The following is a 24,527-nucleotide window of genomic DNA, read 5'->3' as shown; positions in this document are numbered from 1 at the left end:
GTCCAACCCTCCTAGAGCAATTTACTCGGGGCTGTGTCCAGTCAGGTTTGGAATATCTCCAAGGATGGAAGAGTCCATAACCTCTGTGGGCTACCTCCTCCCTTGTTTGACAACCATCACAGGAAAAGTGTTTTATTATGTTTAAGTTGGATGTCCTGTATTTTGATGTATACCCATTTCCTCTCAATCTGTCAGACCACCACTGAGAAGAGTCTGGCTCTGTTGTCCTTACTCCCCACCATCAGGTTTTTAAGATTCCCCACCCCAAGCCTTCTCCATGAGGCTAAACAATCCCAGCTCTCTCAGCCTGTCCTTGCATGTTAGATGCTTCAAACCCTTACTTGTATTAGTGGCCTGTCACTGGACTTGCTCCAGTGTGCCCATGTCTTTCTTATACTGGGGAACCTACAAATGGACCAAATGTTCCAGATATGATAATTGCAACTTGTATGATTTTGATCACTGAGCTTAACTGTGGAATATAACCTCTAGAATTTTTTCATACACATGCCACTGGATTGTGTACAAAATTAACACAGTTATCATGTTTGTGATATTCAGGTTCAGAAGAAAAATCTTGAGATTGAGTCTGAGACTGTATTATCGAAGGAAGAAGGAGAGAAGGCAGAAGAAGTAATGGCTGATGATAGCGCATCTTACTGCCTGATTGGAAGTCTGAGCTCTCAGTATGGTGGAGACACATCTATCCTATACCACCAGTGGGACTTGCAGACTAGGGAGCAGAAAGTCAATCAGATAGTATTATTGAAGGTGATGTCTTCTTAAATTTGTATTACTGCAGTGATGCTGTCATATCTGTTGGTTCTCACAGCAGTCACAGCCACTGTTAGATTTTGGGCATACTGACACTATACAATGGAGAGTTGCACAGGTCTCTGACTTACTGAGTTGAAAGCTGATAAATGCACATAGTGCAGTAGAGAGCACCATGTGGATTTGCCAGCTCATTACCTGGCCAGTTTATTAAGTAGTAAACATGCTACAGAAGAGGCTTCTTATGAAGATGATCCACAAGGGTAGAAGTGGTTAAACTACTATAAAGCATTGCCTCCTCAGAGCTCTTCAAGGCTGTAAATGGTAGCAGAGCTCAATGATTATGCATTGTAATACATAAAATCTAGTAGATACACTAGTGTTTAAAGTAGATGGGGAAGAAACACAAAGAGCACTTTTAGATGTAAGCTTGGATGTAATAAGATCTTTCTACTGTATGGCTTTAAAGACTCACATTATCTATGTAAGTGTAGATATATCTTCAGTGTTCTTGGCCAACGCAGCGAGCTTGCTGAGAGCTAGATGGCTGACTAGACATTGAGCACAGCCTTTTTTCTCCCAGCAACATTGTAGCTTATCTGCCATCCTGCCTTATTACATCCTAACTTATATTATATTAGAAATCAATGAAATAATCACGGACGCAGTTTCTTTGTTGAGATCAATTATTTAAGCTAAAGGAAGAATTTATCCACTAAGAATATATGCTTTTTAAAATCATTATAAGGTCTCAGGTGTTTTAAAAAAAATTAGTTTCCAAAGTTTGTTTATTTAATGGGCACATTTTGCTTACATAGGTCAGACAGAAAATCACATGAAAGCATATTGAAACTGCAGGTTGCATCACTTAAAAATCAGGAAAGTATGTCCTTAACTCTGCCTCCCTGCACCTGTGATTTACAATCTAGATTTACAGGTCACATGTTTTTTTTCTTTGAAGCCCCTTCTTCTTTCAGCTGAAGAGTGCAAAAAACAGCAAATAGAAGGCAGCCTAATTTTTTAATCTAGTTTTTGCAGCAGTATGTTTCTTTCAGAATCTTTGTCAAATGGAATATCTGTAGAAGAAAAGGAATAAAAATTTCTAGAAAAAAAAAAAAGAAAAAACAGATAATTTTCCCACCTCCATTAAACTAAGCTTGAACTCAGCCCCTATGATTTTCACAGAAGGGCTTTACCAGTTTATCTCCCTGTCACGCACAAATACACACATTTACGATTCTGATGGCTTGAGGAGTGGTGCATAATCATGGATGGATATGACCTGTGCAGTATTGCTGTTTCCTTTTTTGGTATTTCAGGACATCATTTACAAAGTGAAAACTGCTTTTAATAAGGAATTTGACATAGTTGCACGACAAAAGGAGCAGGAGATAGCTCGAGTGAAAGAAAGAAACCTGAGGATCCGAGAAATCTTGGCACAACTTGACCTCCAAGTGGAAGTGTGGGAGCCCGCTCTTACAGATGATGAGATACCAGAGCGAGCGCTCACTGTTCAGGATTCAGAGGTCTCTGAAAAATAAATCTTTCTCTTTCACCCACTCAAATACAGTTCTCTAATTCTTCTCATTTGCAGACATTGTTTCTGTACTGAAAAGCCTTAAAACAGATGTGTCTGTGTACTTAAAATCATCTTTTTGACTCTTTTGCTTCCCTTCCCTTTTTAGGGAGAAAGCTTTTAATAAGTCAGTCTGAAATGAATAAAATGTATACAATCTTAATTTATTGGTGTTAAAAGTTTTTTAATTGCCCATAAATTCCCCATGTTCCTGACTATGAGATTCAAACCAGGCTTTCAGGGATTACTTCCATAGATAAGGGTTTCTCTGTTTTCTCTGAGCACCATTTTGAAACTAAGTAGTTTCAAACTAAGTATCTAGGTACTAAAGCATACTTAGTACTGTACTTATGAATTAAATTGATAATTTATAAAGAAACACCATATTTCTTATACAATATATTCCACTGATCTCATCTGCTCTTTTGGTCAGTCTTTCCCTGCTTCTCTCTGCTCTCCCACCAGTCCATGTTATTCCACTGTCAGAAAAGGTATGCACAAAACACAACTAATATCAACAAAAATGATGGTAGTTTGTATTTTAGCATTTTTAAATATAGCTTTTGGAGCTGTTCAAAAGAACAGTTTTCTTCTTGAGGAATATTATCATAGAGCAGAGATACAAAAAGCATTAAGAATTAGTATTACACCATCTTTCCAAATGTTCTTAGTCTGCATGTGATCATGTTTGGAGAAAAGAACCCTGATATGAATCTCATTTTCTTCCTTCAGATTAAAGTTGAAAAATACTTGAATGAACAAGAGAGAGAGAAAGCAGAAATGCTGGCTAAGCTCGAAATGGAAAGACACCTTGCTGCTATGGTACTTAAAGTAGTATCCTTTTTACTGAATAGCCCTTTTTCTCACATTCGGCTTAGTTAATGCTGCACTAGAATATTCCAGTCATGTAGTATGGGAGAATAAATTTAAAATGGTAGGTAATGATGATGTGTGCCTCTTCCCTCTTATTATCATTTACAATCAGAACTACATAGACCAACTGGGGGAAGAAAAGATTTAGTGTTAGGCTCACAATCTTTAAAAATGTGCTTAGTGGCAATTAAAAATACTGTATCAGATGACTGGAGACTAGATAAATTTCTAAATGCATGCTACTGCTCAATCAAGAGCTTTGTGCTTGATATGTTTATTGACTGAGCGACCTTTGTTCTTCAGGGATCAGACTAGAAGATCCTAATGCTTTCCTCCGGCTTTAAAATGCATCTGTGAAAAGCCTAAGATGGTTCTGGCCCCAAAAGAGATGCACAATAAGACAGTGACACAACAACTTCCTTCATCCTAGCTTGCCAACTGGCTGGGAGTAGTCTATGCTGATGTACTCTTTCCAAAACTGCCAGAATGGCAGTTCTAGTAAGTTATTTGGTATACGAATATCTGTCCACCAGAAAAAACTCTGAGACTTTTAGCATATTTCACACACACCACCGAAGAGCGTTAATCTACTAGTGACACACAGTATAATCATACGGGTGATCTAGAGGTGAACTACCCTATTGTCGTTCCCAAAACTTCCAATTACTACACTTCCTTTTGTACCCCAAAATATTTTTTGTGGTTGTTCCCAGGACAATGAAAGACTGCGTGCTCTTAATGACATGATGGGTGGAGTGCTAGAAGTCAAAAAGGAAGACGTCTTGAAAATGGTGAGCTGCGTTTCTGCCATATCATTTAGGTAGCTTGTGGGCTTTTAAGGAAATGTGAAATTCAACTAGCAAATATTTCCAACCTAAGTGATAGAAGAAAGTCAGAGAATTGTAGAATTGCATTATGCCTAGATAGATTCCATAAGAGACCATACACTGGACTTAAAAGAGACCACAAGAGTGCCTGCATATGATTTACCCATCAACACCTGTCCCTATCACGGTGGAATACTATAGGAACATGATCTAGTATTACCATTGCAACAACTGTATTGCTGGGGGAAGGGTCCATTATCCATGACTGTGATCTTACAGAAAAATAGTGTTCCATTTAACTCAGCAAATATAGATAGTACAGTAATAGAGGAAGGAAAGAATGTGAAGGAGTGTGACAGAAAAATGATAGGGCAGACCCAAGCGCTCTCCCTGGAATTGATCTGTTTTGGAAAATTAGGACTCCACTTACAAGTATACATTAGCATGGAGTTAGATTTGGGGTTCTGAAACAGAAAATGTGGTATATCTTGTACCAACAGTAGTATGTTTGAGTACAAAATACTTGTAGTTTACAAGATCCATTAGTGAATTCCTGTAAGCAAGTGCGAGACAATAGCACAATATCCATACAGCAAAACTACTAGTGCAAGAAATAGACCAGAGAAACAGAATATATATGTTACTTAAACTTAAGGCTTGTACCTTACTTACCACTAAGAAATACCTTTCATTAAATTTGATGTGTACTATAGTTTTTTAGTGTGCTGATGGAGACTTAATATTGCTTTTGAAGCATATTTGTCTTTAATACTTCCAGGATATTCCTCCACCTCCTTTTATATCCAAGCCTGAGCATGTTTGGAATGATGAAGAAAAGAAAATATTTAGAGAACATGAGAAAAAAGTCAAGGAGCTGAATGAAGAAAAAGAAAAGTATAGAAGGGTAAATTAAAATGAGAAAAGGAGTGGGTTTGTTCACAGTGCTCATGACCAAAGCTTCTGATCTTTATCAGGAGCTACTTCTAAAAATGAATACTAATAAATAGAATAAATGAAGAACAAATGAAGAACAAAGATCATGTGGCATATTAAATAAGTCCTAGCTTAGACAGTAAAATAAGGCAATCTCTACTTATAGCAATTAATACGTGCCAAAACTTGTGATATCTGACAAGAGGTAACTTTCCTTCACAAATGTACCAGTATTCCTAAAATGTTTTTTTTTAGTTTCCATTCCCAGAGTTGCTGATGCCATACACAAATAATACAATTATATTTATCCTTCAAAGTAGTATTTGGACAACATAACTTGGTAGCCTGGCAGCACTCTCCTTCCAACCAAGTAATTTCTGGGACCTTTTGGCTGAAGAATACAGTTCCATATTGTGCATTCTGCAGCATCTGATATACTATATGAGAGATTCTTTGTTCCTCCAGATGTAATATCACTGCTCTTGTCCTTCCCTTCCCCAGGCACTGGAAAATGAAATGAAGAAACTTGAAACTTCCATCCAGGAAACAACACAAAATTTTGATGAGACTGTATGCAAACTCTCTGAAAGGAAAGTGAAATTAGAAATGGTCATCTATCAGGTATCGCAGAGAACATTAATTTTTCATCTCTGCCTCTGTTCAGCAGGAATGTTAACATTTTTTTATTACGATCTTTTCACAGGAAGAACTCAAAATAGTCAATCTTGTTTATGCTTTACTGTTGAATGAAGAGTTGGACACTAGAGAAGCTGGACTTCATAATTTCCTTATGAAAAAGGAGAAAGAAAAAGTAAGTTATCATTTGGAATGCTGTTCTTAGGAAAAGTGTAATATTTACAATACAGTTTCTCTTGAAGACTGCTCTTTCCAAATAAAAATTTTGCCATAAATGATTTTCTGACAATCTACAGGGTCACTGATTTTTTTTTCAACTTGTACAGGTGACATACATTATAAATACGTATGTTTTTGAATGGATACTCATCTTCATTCATCTGGAGTTCTTTAGTAAAACTCCGTACATTCAGAAGGGCATGCTGCTATTTGTTTGCTATATATAATATTTTTTAGTATCCAGTATCAAGCTGGAAGGACCAATTATGATGCTTTTATGACAGAAAGATGCACAAAAGAGTGTGTAATGCTATCACATTTTTCAGTGAGGTGTCTAATGTAGGCTAGGGCCACGCTGACTTGTGTTTGCCAGTTGAAAGCATAGACAGATGTGGTGTGTGAGTATCTGACCATGGAAGCAGAAAATACCACGGAGTACAAAGTGTTTATAGTCTTATCGACCAATTTAATCTCCTGAAGAGTTTACCCATCCCTATCAAACCATATACAAGTCAACAAAAGACTGGAGAGCATAAGTAGTAGATCTGGATTTCAATACAAGTGCTTACTGCCCACAGTAATAATTTTGAGTGACAGTTCTGATTCCTGTGTGCTGCCAATACCTGTGTGACTCAGGTGATCTAAGTGGTGGTAGTCTGCAGGTTGGTTCTGGCTCTTGGGACAACTATCCCATTTGCCCACTTTGTCTTCGTGGAGCTGTTCCCGAGTCCACAGAGAATATATTCATGCCTCCGCATGTCAGATCTCCTACTCGACCTGTACAGACCTCTGTGTTTGGAGCTGCAAGCAGCCATTTGTATGTGAGCTACAGGGAGAGGTTCTAAAGTAGGCATCTAGCCCCTACCACTGAATAGGCTGAACTAGTTTTAAATTATCTGAGGCCAAGTGTATACCAGCTTACATTTTTCAAAATACATCTTTTTTTTTAGTTTTCTAAATGTTTCCATTGGTATATCTTTTGGTCCACGCAAACTGCCAAATATGACAAAACGGTCTCCCCAGCAGAGTATAAGCATTTAACAGCCTCGATAAAACAGATGAGCTTAGTATCCTCACACATAGCAGAACTATGTAATGACAACAGGGAAACTGCATTCTAAAATGAAGAACCCTCCACTGAACAGCATTTGAGAATTTTTGACTGGTCTTGAACAGCATTTGAGAATTTTCAACTGGTCTTACCTGTGATGACATGAAAGGAAAAGGAAATCTCTATGCAAGTGAAAACAAGTATCAACATAGGTCCTTACATTCAAAGTTTAAACAGAAGACTTGTAAGCATTTGTATAAGATATTTCTTAGACAGATTTCTTACTTTCTTAAGCAGTGGACTAATTTAATTTCGCACCTTCTCACCTTTTAGCAGTATCTACAAGTAACCCCCTGAAGAAGGCATTATACTGTTAGTAAAAATAGCTCACATGGTTTTCTCTAGAAATAAGAAAGTATCAGCTTCATCAGTGTATATGAAAGGCCATTCAGTGCTTCTGCTAGCTGAGTTTCATTCCTGAAATCTTTTGTTTTTGCTGTAGGTCAAGACTGCAAGAACAATCCAGACTACAAAAAATAAAATTGAAGCTTACATAGACACCTATGAAAATGCAATAGCTGAAGAGAAGGTGAGACTCTCAACAAACACAAGGAGATTCAGAAATTAAGAAGTCAATGCTGTGTCTTAATAATAAGAACATACTTCTCTGTAAGCATGGGATGAATTCTGGTCAACTTGCTGATCATTGAAATTAAGCAGTAAAGAGTATGTGCATAGAATAATTTATTAAATAGTCCAGATTCCCGTGATGCTTGGGAGCGCTTGGAAGAGCACCATATTCCGTATTTCTAAGATATGGGCAGGTTGATGCCTTTTTTAAAAACAACATTGTGGTAACAAGGAAGCTTTCTGGTTTCCTCCTAGAATCTGGAATGTGGTTTTACAAAGGAGTTTGCTGACATACCTGCCAGTCTCCTTGATGAACTTTTCCAACTTTATAAACATCGACCAAAGTAAGATCCCCCCGATTCCATCTGTTTAAATACTAATATTTCTTGTGTGTCAAGAATGAGAATGCTATTTATTTCAGTAGTCTAAATTATTTTGATAATCAGTAGACTGCCTGCTTTTTATTGGATAGTTAACAATGGTTGATTTCCTATCATACTAAGGATTGCTATTTTGAGTACTTACGTTTCCTTATTCACCCCACACAATCTATTTTAAATGCAATCTAAATAATCATCAATTCTCAAAAACATATATTCTTATTTTCTGTAAGATGCAGTCTTACTTATTTGCTCTTTGCAAGAGATTGAGAGTGTGAAATGTTCTTAGTTGTTTGTCAGCTTCTTTTATGCAAGAGAAAATAAAAAGTAAATACTGTGTGTACTGTGTATGTGCACTAGGACTCCAGTGACAGAAATGCTCCTTGACACCGCTAACCCGTATGGGGATTGTTCAGGCTCAGCTGAAGATTACAAAGATGCACTTGCCCTTTTAATGAAAGCCATGGATGAACTGGATAGTCCTGAGCACATGCCTAATGGCTTAGACCCGTCTATATGGGAACATTTTTGTCGAGCTAGGCGAAATAAACTGGAGAGTGAGGAGCTGGTATGTAAAATTCTTTATTTTGCCAGTATACTTCTTGATATCTTCAGGTCTTAAACTTCTGGGGAGTTCAAGTGTGAGGTCAAATGACAATGCAGCATACATAAGCTGCATTTGAGTTTGAAGGTTACTTCTGGCGATGTTCAATTCAGAGTAATAGAAATGTCATCAAGGGAAACCAGTTCTAGTTCTCCTTCAGAGGAAAAATTAGCATATTAATGTGGGTGGATTTGATCAGAATGATTGTGACCTTGATATGGTTTCATTAAAAAAGAAGATAATTTTCCTTTTCTCAATCCATACCAAGAAACTATTAAGGTATTTGATTTCCATCATCTGTTGGAGTTGTTCCCTCCTATTAGCATTCTACATTTGCACCAATGCATTCCCATATTTTTCTAGAACACCAAGAGCAATTCTTAACAAAGGGTGTTGCTGGAACGTTCTAGCAAGCTGTTTGTTCAGTTTAAAAGCATGAAGGTGTAAATCTGAATTATCCAGAGACAGAGATACAAGACCTTTGACCAAGAGAGAAGGAAATGTGATTTCCCTTCATGTGAATAAACTATGCATAAATGAATAAATTATTTTCTGAGCAGATTGTAAGGATTGTAACCTCTATGTCTCATGTGCTCTACTGGGGTTCTCAAAATACCAGGATGCATATTTATACATACATATGTCTTCTTAAGAACTTGTCTTCTCTGTCCTTGAAGAGGCTTGCCCTGACATACTGACAAAGTTTAAAGTGTTCAGAATGTCATGATATTGCTCGCTTAGGTGAAATGGAAAGCCCTAACACTGGCAGAGATGCAGGCCTTTCTCCAGAGAAGAATGGATGACAATGAGAAGATTGAGTCAGAAATAGAAGACATTTTCCAAGAACTCACTTGGTAATTTTGTTTCTTTTTCCTATGTTCAGCTACATTTTAATACTCCACCAACACAGAACCAAAAGTTACATACAGAATTACACAGCTGTGTTATCCAACACTCTTTTGTCTAGGATTCCTCTAAGATAAATTAGGTGTTATTGTAGCATATGTGAGCAGGCCAAACCAGTCTTAATCTACCATCTTAAGTAACAACACCAGTAAGGATGGCAGCATGGTCTTCAATGCAAACTGACTGCCCCAAAAGCTACATCATACAGTGAATCCCCCAAAGCCTTCAAGGCCGTATTTGTGCTAGCTAGCACACTTAAATTTTGCTCATGTAGGGCTAAGATACAGTGATCGCTCCTAATTGCAATATGCTGCTCAGTCACGTGACACCTGATTTCACTGAGCTGCTTGGACCTGCAATATTTCATTTTTTCATGTACATGACATAATTTTCACATTCATTGTCATTTAGGAACAAACCCCAGGATAAATTATACAAGAAAACGGGTGCTGGCTGGGAGTCTCCTCCATTTCCTTTTCAACTGTTGTTAAGATTTCTGTTCAGTAAGAACACTTTCTCTCAGAACATCTGCTAGAGTATGTTAAACTGAATCCAGTGGTTGAAAACTTCATGTATGGAAATAAGTTGCAAATTCTGTTGTCACTTTGAGACCAAATAGAAGACAGGCTGTCAAAGAGTAATCCCTACACTTACCAGTAATAAATATAAACATTTTGAGAATCATGGGACGATTTATATAATCCTGTTGAAATCACTAAACATTGGTTTTGTTTTCTGCCATTTTAGGCTGCAGGAGGAGAAGATGAAACTTCAGTTGAATTTGACTGTCCAGTTTTTGCTAAAACAAGGACAAGTGGAATTGGAAAGTACTGAGATCCCAGACTACACTGATGCCATTCTCATTAATAAGAGTGTTATTGAAGAACTGAATTGCTCTATCATGGTAATTTACATTATCTGAAGGAAATGTAACCTTTTTAAACAAATGTATTGTCCTTCAGGGGCTCTGCTTTTTCTCCAGTTTGACATCTAGTTTCTATTCATTACTACACACCAGTAGGCTCCATTGTAATCTAGAGGCTATTAAGAATTCTGTAATGTCTCTTATCATGATGTAAGGATTGCAATACAGACTGCTTTCTTGATGTTTGATCAATACAATTCAGATCAATGAAATGGCAACAGTTTTTAGACACACCATCACTTACACACACTCTGTAAATAGAAAATGCTAATATCCTGGGCACCAGCCCGAAAATTCCCTCAAGGCAAACTTATAGTCATGTTAAGAAGCATTTGAACAGTAGCTTACGTTAGGATTTAAAAAATTAATACACTTTTTATGTAAGGTGAAATTGGTGATCATACTTAATCCAGTTTTTTATACTCTCATTAAACATTCTTTTTTTAGGCATTCTAGCTGTACAAAAATTGCTTGTTACTGCTACTGCACAAAGCCTTCAGTAACAACTGCAGAATACCTTATACAGAGCAAGTTTGTATTTTGTAGAGTTAAAATGCCTTTGCATTCTTATAAAAGATAGAAAGATGGAGAGAGAGGTTAGTTGTAATTCCCTTCATCTCTTTCTATGATCCAGGGCTGTGGCACAGAGCATAAAAGGGAACAGAATTCCACAAAAGATAACCATTTGGAGCAAAGTCTGGACAGAGACTGTAGTATAGCATGTTTTCCTTACTAAAATTATAACTTTGAAAGCTTGCCCATCTTGTTGCAAATAATTATTCCATAATCTGTAAAGTGTGTTAATTAAGATTAATCTGTTTTTTCAGGCTCAAGGAGAAAAAAAAATTGCTAGCATGGTGGAATGTAAAGAATTCTCTAAAGGGATATTTCAGCTGGAATGGGAACACAAGAAAATGAGAATGCAGATAGAAGATCTGAAACAGAAGGCTCGGGATATTGTAACACTACCTATTTCAAAAGATCGCCAGCTAGTGAGTTACTTTCTCTAATTTAAATTTTGACCGCAGAAAATTTTGCTGCCTATACCTGTAAGATCATTTATACCTCTTAAGTCTCTTACTACTACGGAGAAACCTGATGCCTAGTAGGTCAACAATTCAGCTTTCAAAGGGAAGTTTTACTCTTGAGATTTATCAGTGATGAAGTTCTTTCGGATGTTCAAGTGTAAACAAAGGCAAAAGTAGCCCTAACTCTTAGTGTTTCAAAATTGGCACCGAGAGTAAGGAATCAGGATTTTGCAGCCACAAGGAAGAGATCTTTTAAATCAAGCACCATAACTTCCTTTTAAGTGAAAGGTCGGATGTGCCCCCATCAGGTATCTCACAGAAACACCATAACTTTTGCTCAGTATATGAAGATTGAGCATTCCTACAGGAGCCTCACTGAGTCCCACTCACTGCCATTTGTTGGCCCAGCAGCAGAACGACAGGGAATTGTTTGCCATGCCTGGCAGGCAAGAGGCAGCAGCTGGCCAGCAAGTCAGCACCCACATAGCTTTGAACAAGCCCAGCTGGCAGGCCAGAAAACATAGGTAAAGGTTGTGAGAGAGAGCCAAGGATACCAGTGGGAGAAGAAAGAAGGAAGAAGAGAGGTTGTAGGGGAAGCCTGAGGGTATTGCAGTATGTAGAGGACTGCAGGGAAAGCTGATGGTTTTGTGACGATGAGGTGGAGGGCATAAAGCTTTGGAGTAAGGGATGTTGGAGGTTGGGTAGGCTGGAGATATTGCAGTGGGGAGAGCTGTAAAGCACAGAGAAGATGAGGAATGTTGGACAGCAGGTAAGGATATTGCAATTCAATCAAAAGATTAAAAGAAAATCCAAAACACATGTTTTGCTCAGGCTTCATTTGTTTTGCTGCTCTCCAAACTGCTTGTTCACTTCTGAATCACAGTCAAGGGACTTCCGTAAGTTACACCAACAAAACAGCTTTCCAAAGAGGTGATGTGACAACACACTGAAAAGTTCTTGTAGCAAATTTATCACCAGAGTGTTGCAGTTAGCTCAAACTTCATTTAAACTGATGAGCAGAACTATTGCCCTTCAGAGAGAGTTAGACTTGCCCACAGCAAAGGCATATACCAGTTTAATCAGAATTTGAATGTTCTGAGGGGCTTGACTTTACTTCACTTTTTGAGTAGAAATGTGGGGTTAGTAGGAAAGACAAGACAACAGAGACCCCAAAAATAGGAACAGGAAGAAAGATGGCTTAGATAAATGCGTGCAGGCAAATGTGTGAGAAAACCTAGAATGAGGGCTATTAGTGAAGCAGTGAGTGAAAGCAGTTTGGTGCTGTAGGCAAGAAGCCTGCTGGGTCTTTCCCGTTTCTCCTCTTCTAACTAGAGCAGTCCACAAAATTTTACCTGTCACTTTGGTGGGACAGTACTCTGGAAGGATTAATCTACATCTACAGAAACCTGCCTACTGCCCGTTATGGGCCATACAACCTGTTTTACCATTTGTAATTTGATAAAGAGGTATTTTAGTAGCAGTGTGCCCAAGAAAAAGTCTTTAATAAATTCTCTGAAACCTTAATTACTCTGCAGATATAAGAACAATGAAAGAACTAAGAATTACTAGGAAGCCACTTGGCAGAAAATAATAACTTTTTTCTCTGGCCTAAAGACAAACTATAGTACTTTGGCCTCCAGCTGTGTTAGCTTAGACTACCTTATAAGCAAAAGTATAGCTTGGGTTTTTTGACAACCTCACAACAAATTTGCTTGGTCTTTGTTTCCATTAACACGTAATAGATAACATTCTTTTTAACAGCTGTACAGTCTAGTATTCACACAGCATCCAAGAATATCTTTACTATGTCCATTTATGATCACTATTAAGCCTTTCCCCTGTGTAGAATTCTATTTATTTTTTTCAGTTTCACATAGTATGATTGTCTTTACAGAAGCGTGGAATTGTTGAGAATAAACAGGCCTAATAAGATGGTTTCTTTCTGGTTTTAATTCTTCAGTTCCTAACTGTGCTGAACTATGACAACCGCATCGCCCACCACATTTCAGTGATGGAGCAGACTCTTGGCATCATGGATAAGGTAAAACTTAAGTGAACCACCACACTGGAGAGACACATCCTTAGCTTAAATGCAACTCCTCTCCTTCATTAGCAAGAGGTGTTTGTAAGGAATGACTGCAACTGATGTAGGCGTACTAACTCTTCAGCTAACTCAAGGACTGTTGGAGCATAGCCATAACAGCACTCACGGATGAATATATATATATCCATGTATTTATTCATCTGGCTTTCAATAGTTTGTTCAACTTGTGCTGAGCTGTCTACAGCAGCAGTTCTCTAAAGTCTTTGGAAGCAGTTATCATATATTGACAGCTGTATAGATCAACACTACAGAGAGAAATCTACTTGGTCCGTTACTGGAATTAAATGCTTTCCTTCCTGAACATCTGAATGCAGATCTGCTTATCACTTCTTACACAGCATTGCCTATAAACATCACTCTTCCATTTCTAATGAAGCATTCTTCCAGTCTTCACTGCTTAATGTTTCTCTCCACGAGCAGCCTGTTCATAATATCACTCCTCCCCTATATTCAAAATAACACCGACACAACAATCTGATTTGCTGGCTCCCTCATCTATTTCAACATTCAAATTATTATTATGCTTGTTTTTAAGTGATTCCACTGGCTTTTCTCCAGGTTGCTCTAGTGGCATCAGCCTCCTCTTCCTCTTCAATCTTTAGTATTTTGTCCCTTTACAGCCCATCTGACAGCTTCAGCACAACAACCCTTTCTTCAGCAGCTCCTAGCAGCCAAGAGAGTGTTCTCAACTCACTGATTCCATTGACTCCCTTTTCTCCCTTTGCCTTTCAAGTTTTATATTTAATATATCTCTCTCCCTGACCCACACCTCTTTGTTCCTTGTCTGCTACTTATATTAGAACTCCATAAAGCACACGGGAATACAGTGTGTGTGAAAGACACTATACAAAGTAAAGCTAGAATGTGCTACTAGTCAAATCAAAATACATTAAAGTTTATTGAGCTACAGTGCAGTTATTAAGAGTATAAGTTTCCATCAAAAGTTTGTCTGAACAGCTTTTGTATAAGCTCATATATTTGCTTTATTCATTTGGAAATGGACAGCTGCACAAGAAGAATGTGAAGAACCATCAGAAAAGAATTAAGGAGTTGGAGAAGTGCATCAGTTTGAAAGAGCAAACAAACTACGAGCTCAGCCTGGAGCTGAAAGAAATGCTTGTGTCTGTTTCAGAAAGGAGGCATATCTTTGAGGCAGCCGGTGAGTCACAGTAATGCACTTTAAGTCACAAGCAAAAAACATTCAGAAAATATCTCCAAGGCTAGACAGTCTTGTTCTCCATCAGCATCAGCTAAGGGGCAAGGAGCACCAGTTTATTACTGTATGTGCACAATTAGGAGTGCCCTTTCTACCACAACAATTTAGCATCATTTACTTAAGAGCATACCTAGAGATTGTTGCTCTTGTAACCAAAGTTAATTGACTAAATTACTGAAACTAAGTCAAAATATTATAGTCATTAATACCTTCATTAGACAACATGCTTTCATTCTTTCTCAGAACTGTTCAACCTACTTCTTCCCACTCATTCAAGGGAACAGAGGAAGCAACATGAAGCTGAGAAGGGTATTCACTATTAGGAACACTGTAGAGATCTTTCCACTAGTAAAACAGTTAGAGATTTTCAGAACAGTGGGTACTTGCTAGAAACTAAAGGAAGCATGCCTAGAGCCTTTTTGAAATTTTTTGCTTTATTCAGTACTAAGACGACTCTTAAGCCCAACTGTGAGCCTTTTTTAAAATGCTTGCCTATTTTATACAGAACTTGGAACAACCTCAGCACAGGTCCAATATAAATATAAGCTATGCATCCCCAACAAGTACAGGTTAACCCTTATATCTTGTTTTATGCAGACACACAGCACGTTTCCGAAAAGATTGCAAAGCAGCGTTACAGAGAGATTTTGAAGCAGAAACACCTACGGGGTCTTGTAAAGGAACAGGAAGAACAGTTTGAAATTCTTCAGGCAGAAGTTGAAAGACTGAGATCAAGAACATTTCCTATTCTTTAAAAACCAGAGTCCAGGTAGATGTATAATATTATGGTCTTGTCTAAGAAAAAGAGCTTGGACATCTACCTTTTCTCCCTGGACTTTTCTTTCCACAAATGATTTATTCTGTAATTTCTTTAAAAAATAACTTTGGTTTGAAAGATGCATGGTTTTCTGTTTCATACATTTTATACCTAGTCTTATCCCCATTACATTTCAGTTCATGAGATGTATTTCTGCTGTTTTGGTTATATAAACCATATAGCTCATTAGAGAAAACAAGGGGTACAAGAAATTGTAGACTGATAGAAGAATAGGTGTATTTGTATATCCTATGCAATTGTAGGACATTTTGAAGGTGAAGTACTGCAAGAAATCCATTAATTTGCATCTGCTAAAATTCATGTCCATGGCTTTGACTTCATTTTGCTTTTTACAATATAGTTACACCTGTGATGGCACAGGTGGCTGAGAAGATGAAGGTATCCTTCAGCATGACCATGGGTGCTACTTGGCCCAGTCCTGAAAGCTGCTGCTTATGATAGCATCATTACCCACAGCCACTAGTAGCTGTGGCTGCTGCCACTAGCAGAATCACAGGAAAACCAGGTTTGGAAGCATCTGGCCTCCTGAAATAGTTGCTGCTATCTCCTCAAAGAACCCTTGATAAAATTAACCACTGCTGGAGTAGGATCTACCTACTCAGGCATTCTCACCAGTTTTTATTTCCCTCTTCCATGGTGTGTGTTGATTCTTCTCCTAAAAGATTCACATAAAATCTACACTCATTCTATTGTGAGGGCATGAATAGCTTTGATACCTTAGTTTAACAAAATTCTACACTTGTAAGGAAAACTACTTCTGTTGTGATCTTGTACGCCACTTCCTTTTTTGCTTTATCATCTCTAACTGGGGTCTGTAGGATTCTAATTACATCTCCATTCTTCTTGCAAGACTTTTTTCTTCCTGCTGAAACTTCCCTAGAAGTAACAGAGTTCCAGATTTGCCAAGGACCTCAGGGAAGAAAACCACCCCCTTCACCAGGCACCATCATCTTTTTTTATTAACCTAAAGAGGCAGAAGAAATATAGTGTCTTAATACTCAAAATGTGATTAGCAATAAAGGTGGTTCTTCATTAATTCTCTGTGGACAGCAACATTCAGTATTCTTAAGAGTAAGCTGTGGGTACAGGTTTAAGTCTAATGAGCCCCACCAATGTTAAAAGGGTCTGTATGATCTTTGATTTTCTTTCCCTTGAGATATGCAAGAAATTACTCCCTTATTAAGGAAACTGGAAAAGCCACCTGTAAACAAAACAGTTAAGGTACAACCAACAAGGAATGTGATCTCATATAAAACAATATTCATAGCAGGGAGAGCTGTATAGTAGTTAAGATTTATATATTGTTACACTTGACAAGCGATGATTTTAAGGAGAAAAACAGACAGAAGTCACCACACTAGATGCATAGGCCATCATAAGAAAATAAGCAATTCCAAGTTAAGATTAAAAAAAAAATTTAAAAAGACAACATTTATTGGAGGATAAATGAAATGCTGAAGCACTCCCATTAGACAAGGCCTTGTTTTTCTTATTTATTTGAAGAGAGAAAACACCTTGGCTCTCACATGAAAGAGTAGACAGATGTTAGTTGCAATTTTCTTGCCTTCCCTTCTATTATCTCAGGCTGTGGCAGAATGCTTAAGAGACAGCTTCGCTGAAGACAACTGTCTGGACCAGTATCTGAAAATGATCGCATTGTGGCACAGTTCCCTCAGTAATAATTAAAGCTATGGACAACATCTCATTGCAGTTTCAGAATATTAACGTCAAAATTAGTTATCTTTATTTAACTCACAAAATGCTGTCATTAACTGACTGGCAGCAGGAAGACATTTGTAAAATGGGGATGTATGTATGAACAAAGAACTTAACTCTTCCCCATCTGAACATCAACAGAAATGACAATTAATTTGAGTTCATTATTTCAAGACAAGTAACCATGCAGAGACTAATCAAAGAACGGACTGCCTTCTACCTGTTCAAGTATGACTTGATTTCATTTTTATTAAATAACTATTCACTGATCAAGTTATTGAGCCAGGTTTTCCAAAACAGCATGAATTCGATCTTTTCCATTAAGTAATGCCTTTTACAGCGCCTACTGTATCTAAGTACATAGCTTTACAAGTATCTCCTGAGAAAACCTCCTAGCCTCAAAGCATAAAGTCCACTGTCTGATCAACACTTCTTATGTGATCAGAATTCATTCAGTCTTTTCTGCTTATGCCTGTGTTTAATTGAAAGCTTTGCACCTGTAGATTATGCATCTACAAAATCTTCTTCTGTTCTGCTGTAGTGCAATAACTGGTCTTCTAATCCAAAAGTATCTATCAGCTGAGTGAGACTCACTTTCTTGCCATCTGCAGAAAAGGCTGACTGTAGTTCATATAGCATCAGCTGGGTACTACTTCTCCATTTCACTATCAAAGCCTGCAGTTCCGACAGGTTGTTCTGAAATTGGGACAAAACAAAAGAAGTTGTAATTGGCTGAAATGTGGGGTTTTTGATACCCTGCAGATTTATTTTTATAAAACGCCTTAACCCAAGACAATACACAAACACCACACAAAAAGCAAGTCAGTGTTGTGCTTAAATCAACAAATGAGGGTTACACTATTAATTCTACTTCAAAGAATGACTTAAAAGTGTTTTTTCAGAGGTTTGCCTCACCTTAGATCGGTACATCTTAACGAGTTTGAGCCTTCGAAGTAGTTCTTCCTTCTCTTGCACTTGTTTCACCAGCCTTACTTTTTCTTCCAGGGACTGTTGCTGACTAAGATTAGCCTGTAGCGCATGAGGATTCTCTGCTGATCCACAGAGATCATTTTCCTGTAAGGGATTTTTGAAACATGTATGTCCAGTGCTATTTCTTTCCAGGTTTTCAGAACCATCTTGTAATCTGGAACAATCTGTACTTGTCTTTGGCAGGCACCCTTTGTCAGCATCAGCACAGTCTTTTTCTTCAGTGTCTATTTTGAGCCGCTTTGCCACTGTAAAATTAGAATTAAATGAACGTCTTGTTTTCCTTAATCGCTCCTTCAGAGCTGCACTCAGTGGCTAAAAAAAACAAAAACAAAAAACCAGAAGGATCAGAATAATCTACTCTTTTGATCAAATTTCAAACAACTGTTTACCCTGGTTATTATTTACATAGAATGTGTCATATATGTAAAGATCATTGTAAAGCCAGACTTCCTAATTCTCACTATAGCTTTCACAAACATAACAAAGTAACTTCTTCCTTTCACATATGTTTGCACACAAAGCCGCAAGATATGGAAAGATGTACCTCCACATTTTCTAGGAGCAAATCCTGTATTCAAACCTACTCATCCAGTCTTTGTGCAGAAGATATACAGCATATTTCAACTTGGCTTATTTTATTCCATCATGTTCAATTTCCCCCTCTAGTGTAATGGAGATAAGGGATGGGAGTTTTTTTGCTGTTCCATCCCATCAGACATACACTTTCTGTATTGGCACTAGTATAAAACATCTGTATCCTACTTGAGAGTATTAGAAACGATCTGTATAATTTTGACTTGTTCATGCTTTGAGACCCTTCACCAATAAGCATCTAAAAAGTGATTTTTTCTTCAAAAGGAGTTAACTTCTTTTAAAATAATCTGTGTCTAACATTTTCACCTGTGAAAATATACTAAAATATGGGAGAGGGGGATTAGTTAAGGAACACTTGCAAGCTAGCCCTATCCTGCACAGGTCCAGATGCTGAGCATGACAGCATCACCATAACGCATGCTAGGATGGACACCAAAGTAGAGCTCAGCATTATGGAGATTATACAAACTGAAAGCAGCACACTTGTTCAAGTGCAAGCAGAAGTCACAGAAAGTCATTCTGCATACACAGCAACCCAGAAAACCACAATTTGAGAAAACTGAAGATGACATAAAAAAACCCAAAACAACAACAACAAAAACCACCACAAACCCTAAATAGTATTTAAATTTATTAGTATGGCATTTTGGGTATGCTGCTCCATCATTTTGTATTCACAGCAAACACCTGCATATTCAGGGCAAAGTATACCAAGCACATTCCTCACCTGGACAACCTTGTAGCTATAGGTATAAGCAGCTACCTATCTTTAGCCTTCCAGCGAACAGTATCGCAGTGACTTCCAACTACTTGATGATTTCACAAGCATTTTTGTTACTATGAAGAGTCACACTACTGGAAAAACAAATAAGTTTTCATACCTGTTTCCCTGAACTAGTCTCTTGTGGAGCTGCTGTCCCAGAATCCTTTGGAGTATTGCACAAAGATGTCAATTTATCAAACACTGGTTCCTCCATCTCGAGATGGATAGCAGTTTCTGTTAGAAAGAATGAATTGTATGGTGCCATTTTCACCTGATTATAATGAGCCATGTGGCTGCAGAAATGAGTAAAAAGCTCTAATAAGAAATACTGAGGCTTATTTTCTAATTCTTGAGTTCAAAAAGACATCTGCATAAGCTACACAACTGTTTCACATGCTAAGTAGCATCTTGCTTTGTGAATGGCTTTTCTTCAAGAGGATGAATGACGCTATTAGCTGGTATAAAGTATCTTACTATGAATTTTGTGTATTATTTTTCCCTCGGTCATAAAGCTCAATGGAATTTTTTCTTTAAAAGATGAAAAATATTATAAAAAGTCTTACAGATATTCTCTATTATAATTTATTTTTTCTGTCTGATATACTCTTTCAAGTATTAAAAAGGAGCAAGACAACTTATGGAGCAATTGAACCCATTATAGTATGCATATGACTCCAAGGTCAGATCCTGCAACACTGAACTCATTAAAAAAAGCTCACTCCAAACAAACTGCATTTTCTTAGCCTGAATGACCCCTTACTGCTTGTCTAACTCAAAGGAATAATCCTTACTAAGCCAGGTTGTGAAGAACCTGTCCTTTCATTTAACTGCATCCAAGCAGTGATAAAAGGATTGTTGGGAGCCACAAGATTTTTATTGTCCAGATGTATGAACAATTAATCATTTCTATAAAACAAAATAATTGGGTACCCAGGTCTGTGAAAATAATCCACTGTCTCATTTGATCCTTCTGGGGATGCTGCTTAAAAAAGTAATTACTCACACAAGTAGGATTTTAGATTAAAAGTAAGCAGACCCAATTTGCTCAGAAAAGCACCTTAATTAAAATGGTAAGTCATACCTCTCAGCAGGTACCAATTTTAAATTGATTTGGCAATGTTTAACTTAGTTTAGCACTTGTGAACCACTTGCTAATCACCAAAATGCAGCTGGAAAATTGTCAGCTACACCTCTGTTTACCTGCAAATTGCAATTAGGAGTTTCAAAACAGAAGCCTCTTAAAATTAAAATCCTGCAATCAAGTCACTAGGCAACACAAGACTGGCACAAGGGGCTTCCTCTTTGGAGATGAAACATACCAAAGCTTCAGTATGCCGAAGCCTTACTAACCCAGCAACCCTGGTATTCCTGGCTCTATACCAAGGGACACAGGTCCTCATTTATCTTACAAGTCAACATTCCCCCAGTTGTTCAAAATTCAACTTATGGTATTCTATTAAAAAAACCCAGACTTTAGTAAATAAAGTCTAGTTAATTGGGTATTTTAGCCATCTATCAATTAAACAGGAAACCCACAGCACCCATTAAATATAATGCAAGTTATCACTATTATTTCTTAATGTAAGCAAAAGCCTAGAAAAAGCAACATCATGCCTTCATATACAGTATGTCACAAATACATAATAAATCTTACTAAGCAGCAAAATAAATTCAAGCCCAAGAGCTACCTTCAACAGACTTGTTCAACTCTTTCAAAATAAATCCCGTGACTCTCTGCCTTTACATTCTAATACAGATTATTTGTCTTCAAATGACCATGACCACAATGAATACTTTTTCTAGTGGTTCACTAATGCTGTTACTTTAGCTCTCTGTTTGGCAGCACATTCACATACATTTCCTGCACTCTTAAATCCTTCCCCAAGATCTCAGCCTAAGAATCCTTTGCATTTTCAAGCAGTGATGCTATTTATGACACAGAAAAATAATTCTGTCCTGCAAGTAAGGAAAACTTGGGCTAGAACAGGAAAAGACAATTTTCCATTTCAGTACTTACTTGATTATGCACTTTGGGTAAGCCCCTGATGCTACCTACCTCAGTTTTCCTGCTTATAGCTACATTATGTAACAGCACTCACTCCTTTTATGTTCTCCTCTCACCAACCGAAGGCTCTGTTAACACTCGGTAACAATTTTTCCCTAGCTAGTTTTCCACCCTACGGAGAAGCAGAAAGAAGGCTGGGCAGCTCACAGGCAGAGCCACAGATCCAAAGAGCTCTTTCTGAGGTGATGCACCCTGAAGGGCCAAGAGGCACCCCAGAAACAGACCACAACAGAGACCCGCAGCGCAATCACAGTCCGAGCCACAGGCCGCTCACGCCGTGGAGCGAGGGGAAGCCCCTCGCGGAGCACAAGGCCCCCAGCCCGCCCTAGGAGCCAGCTGGGCCAGGACACGGGGTGGGGGCCAAGGAAGGAGACAGCCTGGGGTCTCTCTCCCCTCCCTCCTCTACACCAACATCACTAGGCCGTGGGGAACAGAACCCGCTCCCCTCAAACACCAGGGAAAGGAGAGAGCCCTTCCCGAGACCGCCAGCACCTCACCAGCCTCAGCGCTTCAATTTCCCGCTTCCGGGGGAAGGGGGCGGGGCGAGCGGGGCGTCGGCAGTGCGCCTGCGCGGGCGCGCGGCGCAGTGTCTGGCCGGCGCAGGCTGCTTTGTGCCTGCGCGCAGTGGGAGGCCGCGTGGGGCCGTGGTGCGGGCGGGCGCGCGAAGCTTGTTCCTGCGGTTGGGCGGGTGGTAAATGGGGGACAGGGCACTGCTGCCGCAAAGGTGCCGGGCGGAGCAGGGCTTGTGGAGCGCCCAGTGCGGGGCATCCCTGGGAACCTCGCACACCCTTCTATTGCAGCTGGGCATGCAGGGCCATGCTGTGTCCCTTAGGCCAACATGGGCCTGCCACGCCATGGCTGGGGTCTTGCTCAAGGGCAGGTGCCATCCCGCTGCGAGTGTCCCCGCGCCAGGGAGGGGGGCTCCAGCCTCAATGTAGGGTACTCCCCGCCATGAGTGGCAGGGCAGGCCCAGGCCCAGGCTTTCAGCACAGCCCAGGGAACCACAACTCTCCACCTCAAGCCACCCATCACCTCTACCTCAGGCACTAGAAGGGGAAAAACTGTACCCGAGGAACGCACTGGGAGACATGCGATCTGAACAGCTCTGTCTCGGTTGTGAGGGAAGGAGAAAAGTGAAAATGAAGAAACTTGACTGGAAAAACAGGCAGGTAGGTTTTGGTTGTGACGAGGAGCAGCCCCAGCTGTAGTTGCAGTTACACAGTTTAGACCAGGATTAGAGGGTGCCCTGACGCTAAAAGGTGCTGCTGAAGTAGGCATAATTTTCGTGTCTTTCTCAGCAAAATTCCCTTCCATGCTGCAGACCTGGTATCCCCATGGGGATTTACATTTCTCAAAACTGATTTGTACAAAATGTTTTTTCCAATATAACTGTCAGGACTGAGAAAATGAGCTGCGGAAGCCATAATGGCGATAGCTCCCAGCCTGCTGCGTGTAGATGAGGTATCAGTGGTTCCTCCAGCACTGTCCACAGCCGAACTGCACCATGCTGGGCATCAGGGCCTCACACAGCTGTGCTGAGTGTTGCACATGGAATATATGCACCTGCACGCTCTTGCTAGATCATGCAGATCAATTTGTGTAGCAGAAATGCATTAATTTCCTGCCTGGTTCCTCCTCACAACCACAGTTGAGGATGCTCAATTTTCTTTTCGCCTTGCGTAAACTCCCATCTGTATTGAGACAAGATACACTCTTGCACTGAGAGGTGAGTAAGTACTGAGTGTAGGTGTGATAATATGTTAGCAGTTGCTGTGCTTTTGACCATAAGTATACATAGATTCACTCACTTCAAGTAGAATTTTGCAGGGATTATAGCAACCTTTTTCTCTCCTACAGTAAAAAGTATCTAAGCATTCAAAGCCCATCTAGAACAAGTCACTTTGGGAAATCGGAGAACTTGGGGCATTTACATTACTCCTTGTTTAGGAGTTGACTACCTATGGGTGAAATTGATTTAGAAATAATAGTCTCAGTAGCAAATGTGGGGAGTTAGATTATGCGACTAAGTTGTACGATCTTTTATAACCATCTAGTGAAAAAACTCTCATGATACCTCAACTATTGAGGCAGTTCAGAGGCATTTTTTAAACCTGCCCCTTTTTTTGAGGTTTGATTTTTTTTAAATACCTGCAGCTAATTTAATGTCATAAATATTTAATTTTTATATGTTAAAAATGGACTCCTGAGTGTAACATTATGTCGTGGTTTAGCCCCAGACGGCAACTAAGCACCACGCAGCCGCTCACTCACTCCCCCCCACCCTCACGGTGGGATGGGGAAGAGAATCGGAAGAGTAAAAGTGAGAACACTCGTGGGTTGAGATAAGGACAGTTTAATAGGGAAAGCAAAAGCCGCGCGCGCGAGCAAAGCAAAGCACGGAATTCATTCACTACTTCCCATGGGCAGGCAGGTGTTCAGCCACCTCCAGGAAAGCAGGGCTCCCTCATGCGTAATGGTTGCTTGGGAAGACAAACACCATCACTCCGAATGTCCCCCCCCTTCCTTCTGTTTCCCCAGCTTTATATACTGAGCATGACGTCATATGGTATGGAATAGCCCTCTGGTCAGTTTGGATCAACAATCCTGGCTGTGTCCCCTCCCAGCTTCTTGGGTACCTGGCAGAGCATGGGGAGCTGAAAAGTCCTTGACCAGTGTAAATACCGCTTAGCAACAGCCAAAACATCAGCGTGTTGTCAATATTATTCTCATACTAAAACCCAAAACACAGTACTACACCAGCCACTAGGAAGGAAATCAACTCTATCCCAGATGAAACCAGGACACATTAAAAGTGCTAATAGAACTTCTGCTGCAAATTTATCAAGTGGGTTGGATCTCAGATACACTGGAGCTTTGAG

General features: G+C 39.2%; 3 protein-coding genes across 10 annotated transcripts in view; 2 read left to right on the top strand and 1 right to left on the bottom strand.

The window, feature by feature from the left end:
• Positions 1-15,522, top strand: part of CFAP43 (cilia and flagella associated protein 43) — a 49,297-nt gene extending 33,775 nt beyond the window's left edge. For all 4 annotated transcript variants that reach the window (XM_072871365.1, XM_072871362.1, XM_072871363.1 and 1 more), the window contains 16 exons: positions 562-771; positions 2,094-2,300; positions 3,083-3,172; positions 3,937-4,014; positions 4,829-4,954; positions 5,485-5,604; positions 5,687-5,794; positions 7,392-7,478; positions 7,775-7,863; positions 8,260-8,467; positions 9,245-9,357; positions 10,157-10,313; positions 11,162-11,326; positions 13,323-13,403; positions 14,472-14,625; positions 15,280-15,522. In XM_072871365.1, the coding sequence (XP_072727466.1) occupies positions 562-771; positions 2,094-2,300; positions 3,083-3,172; positions 3,937-4,014; positions 4,829-4,954; positions 5,485-5,604; positions 5,687-5,794; positions 7,392-7,478; positions 7,775-7,863; positions 8,260-8,467; positions 9,245-9,357; positions 10,157-10,313; positions 11,162-11,326; positions 13,323-13,403; positions 14,472-14,625; positions 15,280-15,437 (2,151 nt within the window). In that variant the 3' untranslated portion in view covers positions 15,438-15,522. The remainder of the gene's footprint in view (positions 1-561; positions 772-2,093; positions 2,301-3,082; positions 3,173-3,936; positions 4,015-4,828; positions 4,955-5,484; positions 5,605-5,686; positions 5,795-7,391; positions 7,479-7,774; positions 7,864-8,259; positions 8,468-9,244; positions 9,358-10,156; positions 10,314-11,161; positions 11,327-13,322; positions 13,404-14,471; positions 14,626-15,279) is intronic.
• A 1,709-nt stretch (positions 15,523-17,231) lies between these two features.
• On the bottom strand, positions 17,232-22,185 carry SFR1 (SWI5 dependent homologous recombination repair protein 1). 5 transcript variants are annotated; one of them, XM_072871262.1, is made up of 5 exons: positions 22,146-22,176; positions 21,601-21,760; positions 19,702-19,817; positions 18,152-18,538; positions 17,232-17,932 (listed from the first exon to the last, which is right to left on the bottom strand). In XM_072871262.1, exons 3-5 carry the CDS (start codon positions 19,795-19,797, stop codon positions 17,741-17,743), a joined length of 675 nt encoding a protein of 224 aa, XP_072727363.1. In that variant the 5' UTR covers positions 19,798-19,817; positions 21,601-21,760; positions 22,146-22,176; the 3' UTR covers positions 17,232-17,740. The 5 variants fall into 5 exon arrangements, with proteins under 5 accessions (XP_072727363.1, XP_072727364.1, XP_072727365.1 ...); XM_072871263.1 differs by having other exon boundaries at positions 21,640-21,760; positions 22,146-22,167; XM_072871264.1 differs by lacking the exon at positions 21,601-21,760 and having other exon boundaries at positions 22,146-22,185.
• Positions 22,186-22,386: 201 nt separating this feature from the next.
• COL17A1 (collagen type XVII alpha 1 chain) overlaps positions 22,387-24,527 on the top strand; it is a 66,273-nt gene continuing 64,132 nt past the window's right edge. The window contains exon 1 of the mRNA XM_072870118.1: positions 22,387-22,817. The gene's annotated coding sequence lies outside the window, so the exon portion shown is untranslated. The remainder of the gene's footprint in view (positions 22,818-24,527) is intronic.

The sequence above is a fragment of the Ciconia boyciana genome, chromosome 8, assembly GCF_034638445.1.
Source record: "Ciconia boyciana chromosome 8, ASM3463844v1, whole genome shotgun sequence".
NCBI classification, from domain to species: Eukaryota; Metazoa; Chordata; class Aves; order Ciconiiformes; family Ciconiidae; genus Ciconia; species Ciconia boyciana.
The sequence above is the reverse complement of the archived record's forward strand: the minus strand, read 5'-3'. Positions and strand labels throughout refer to the sequence as shown.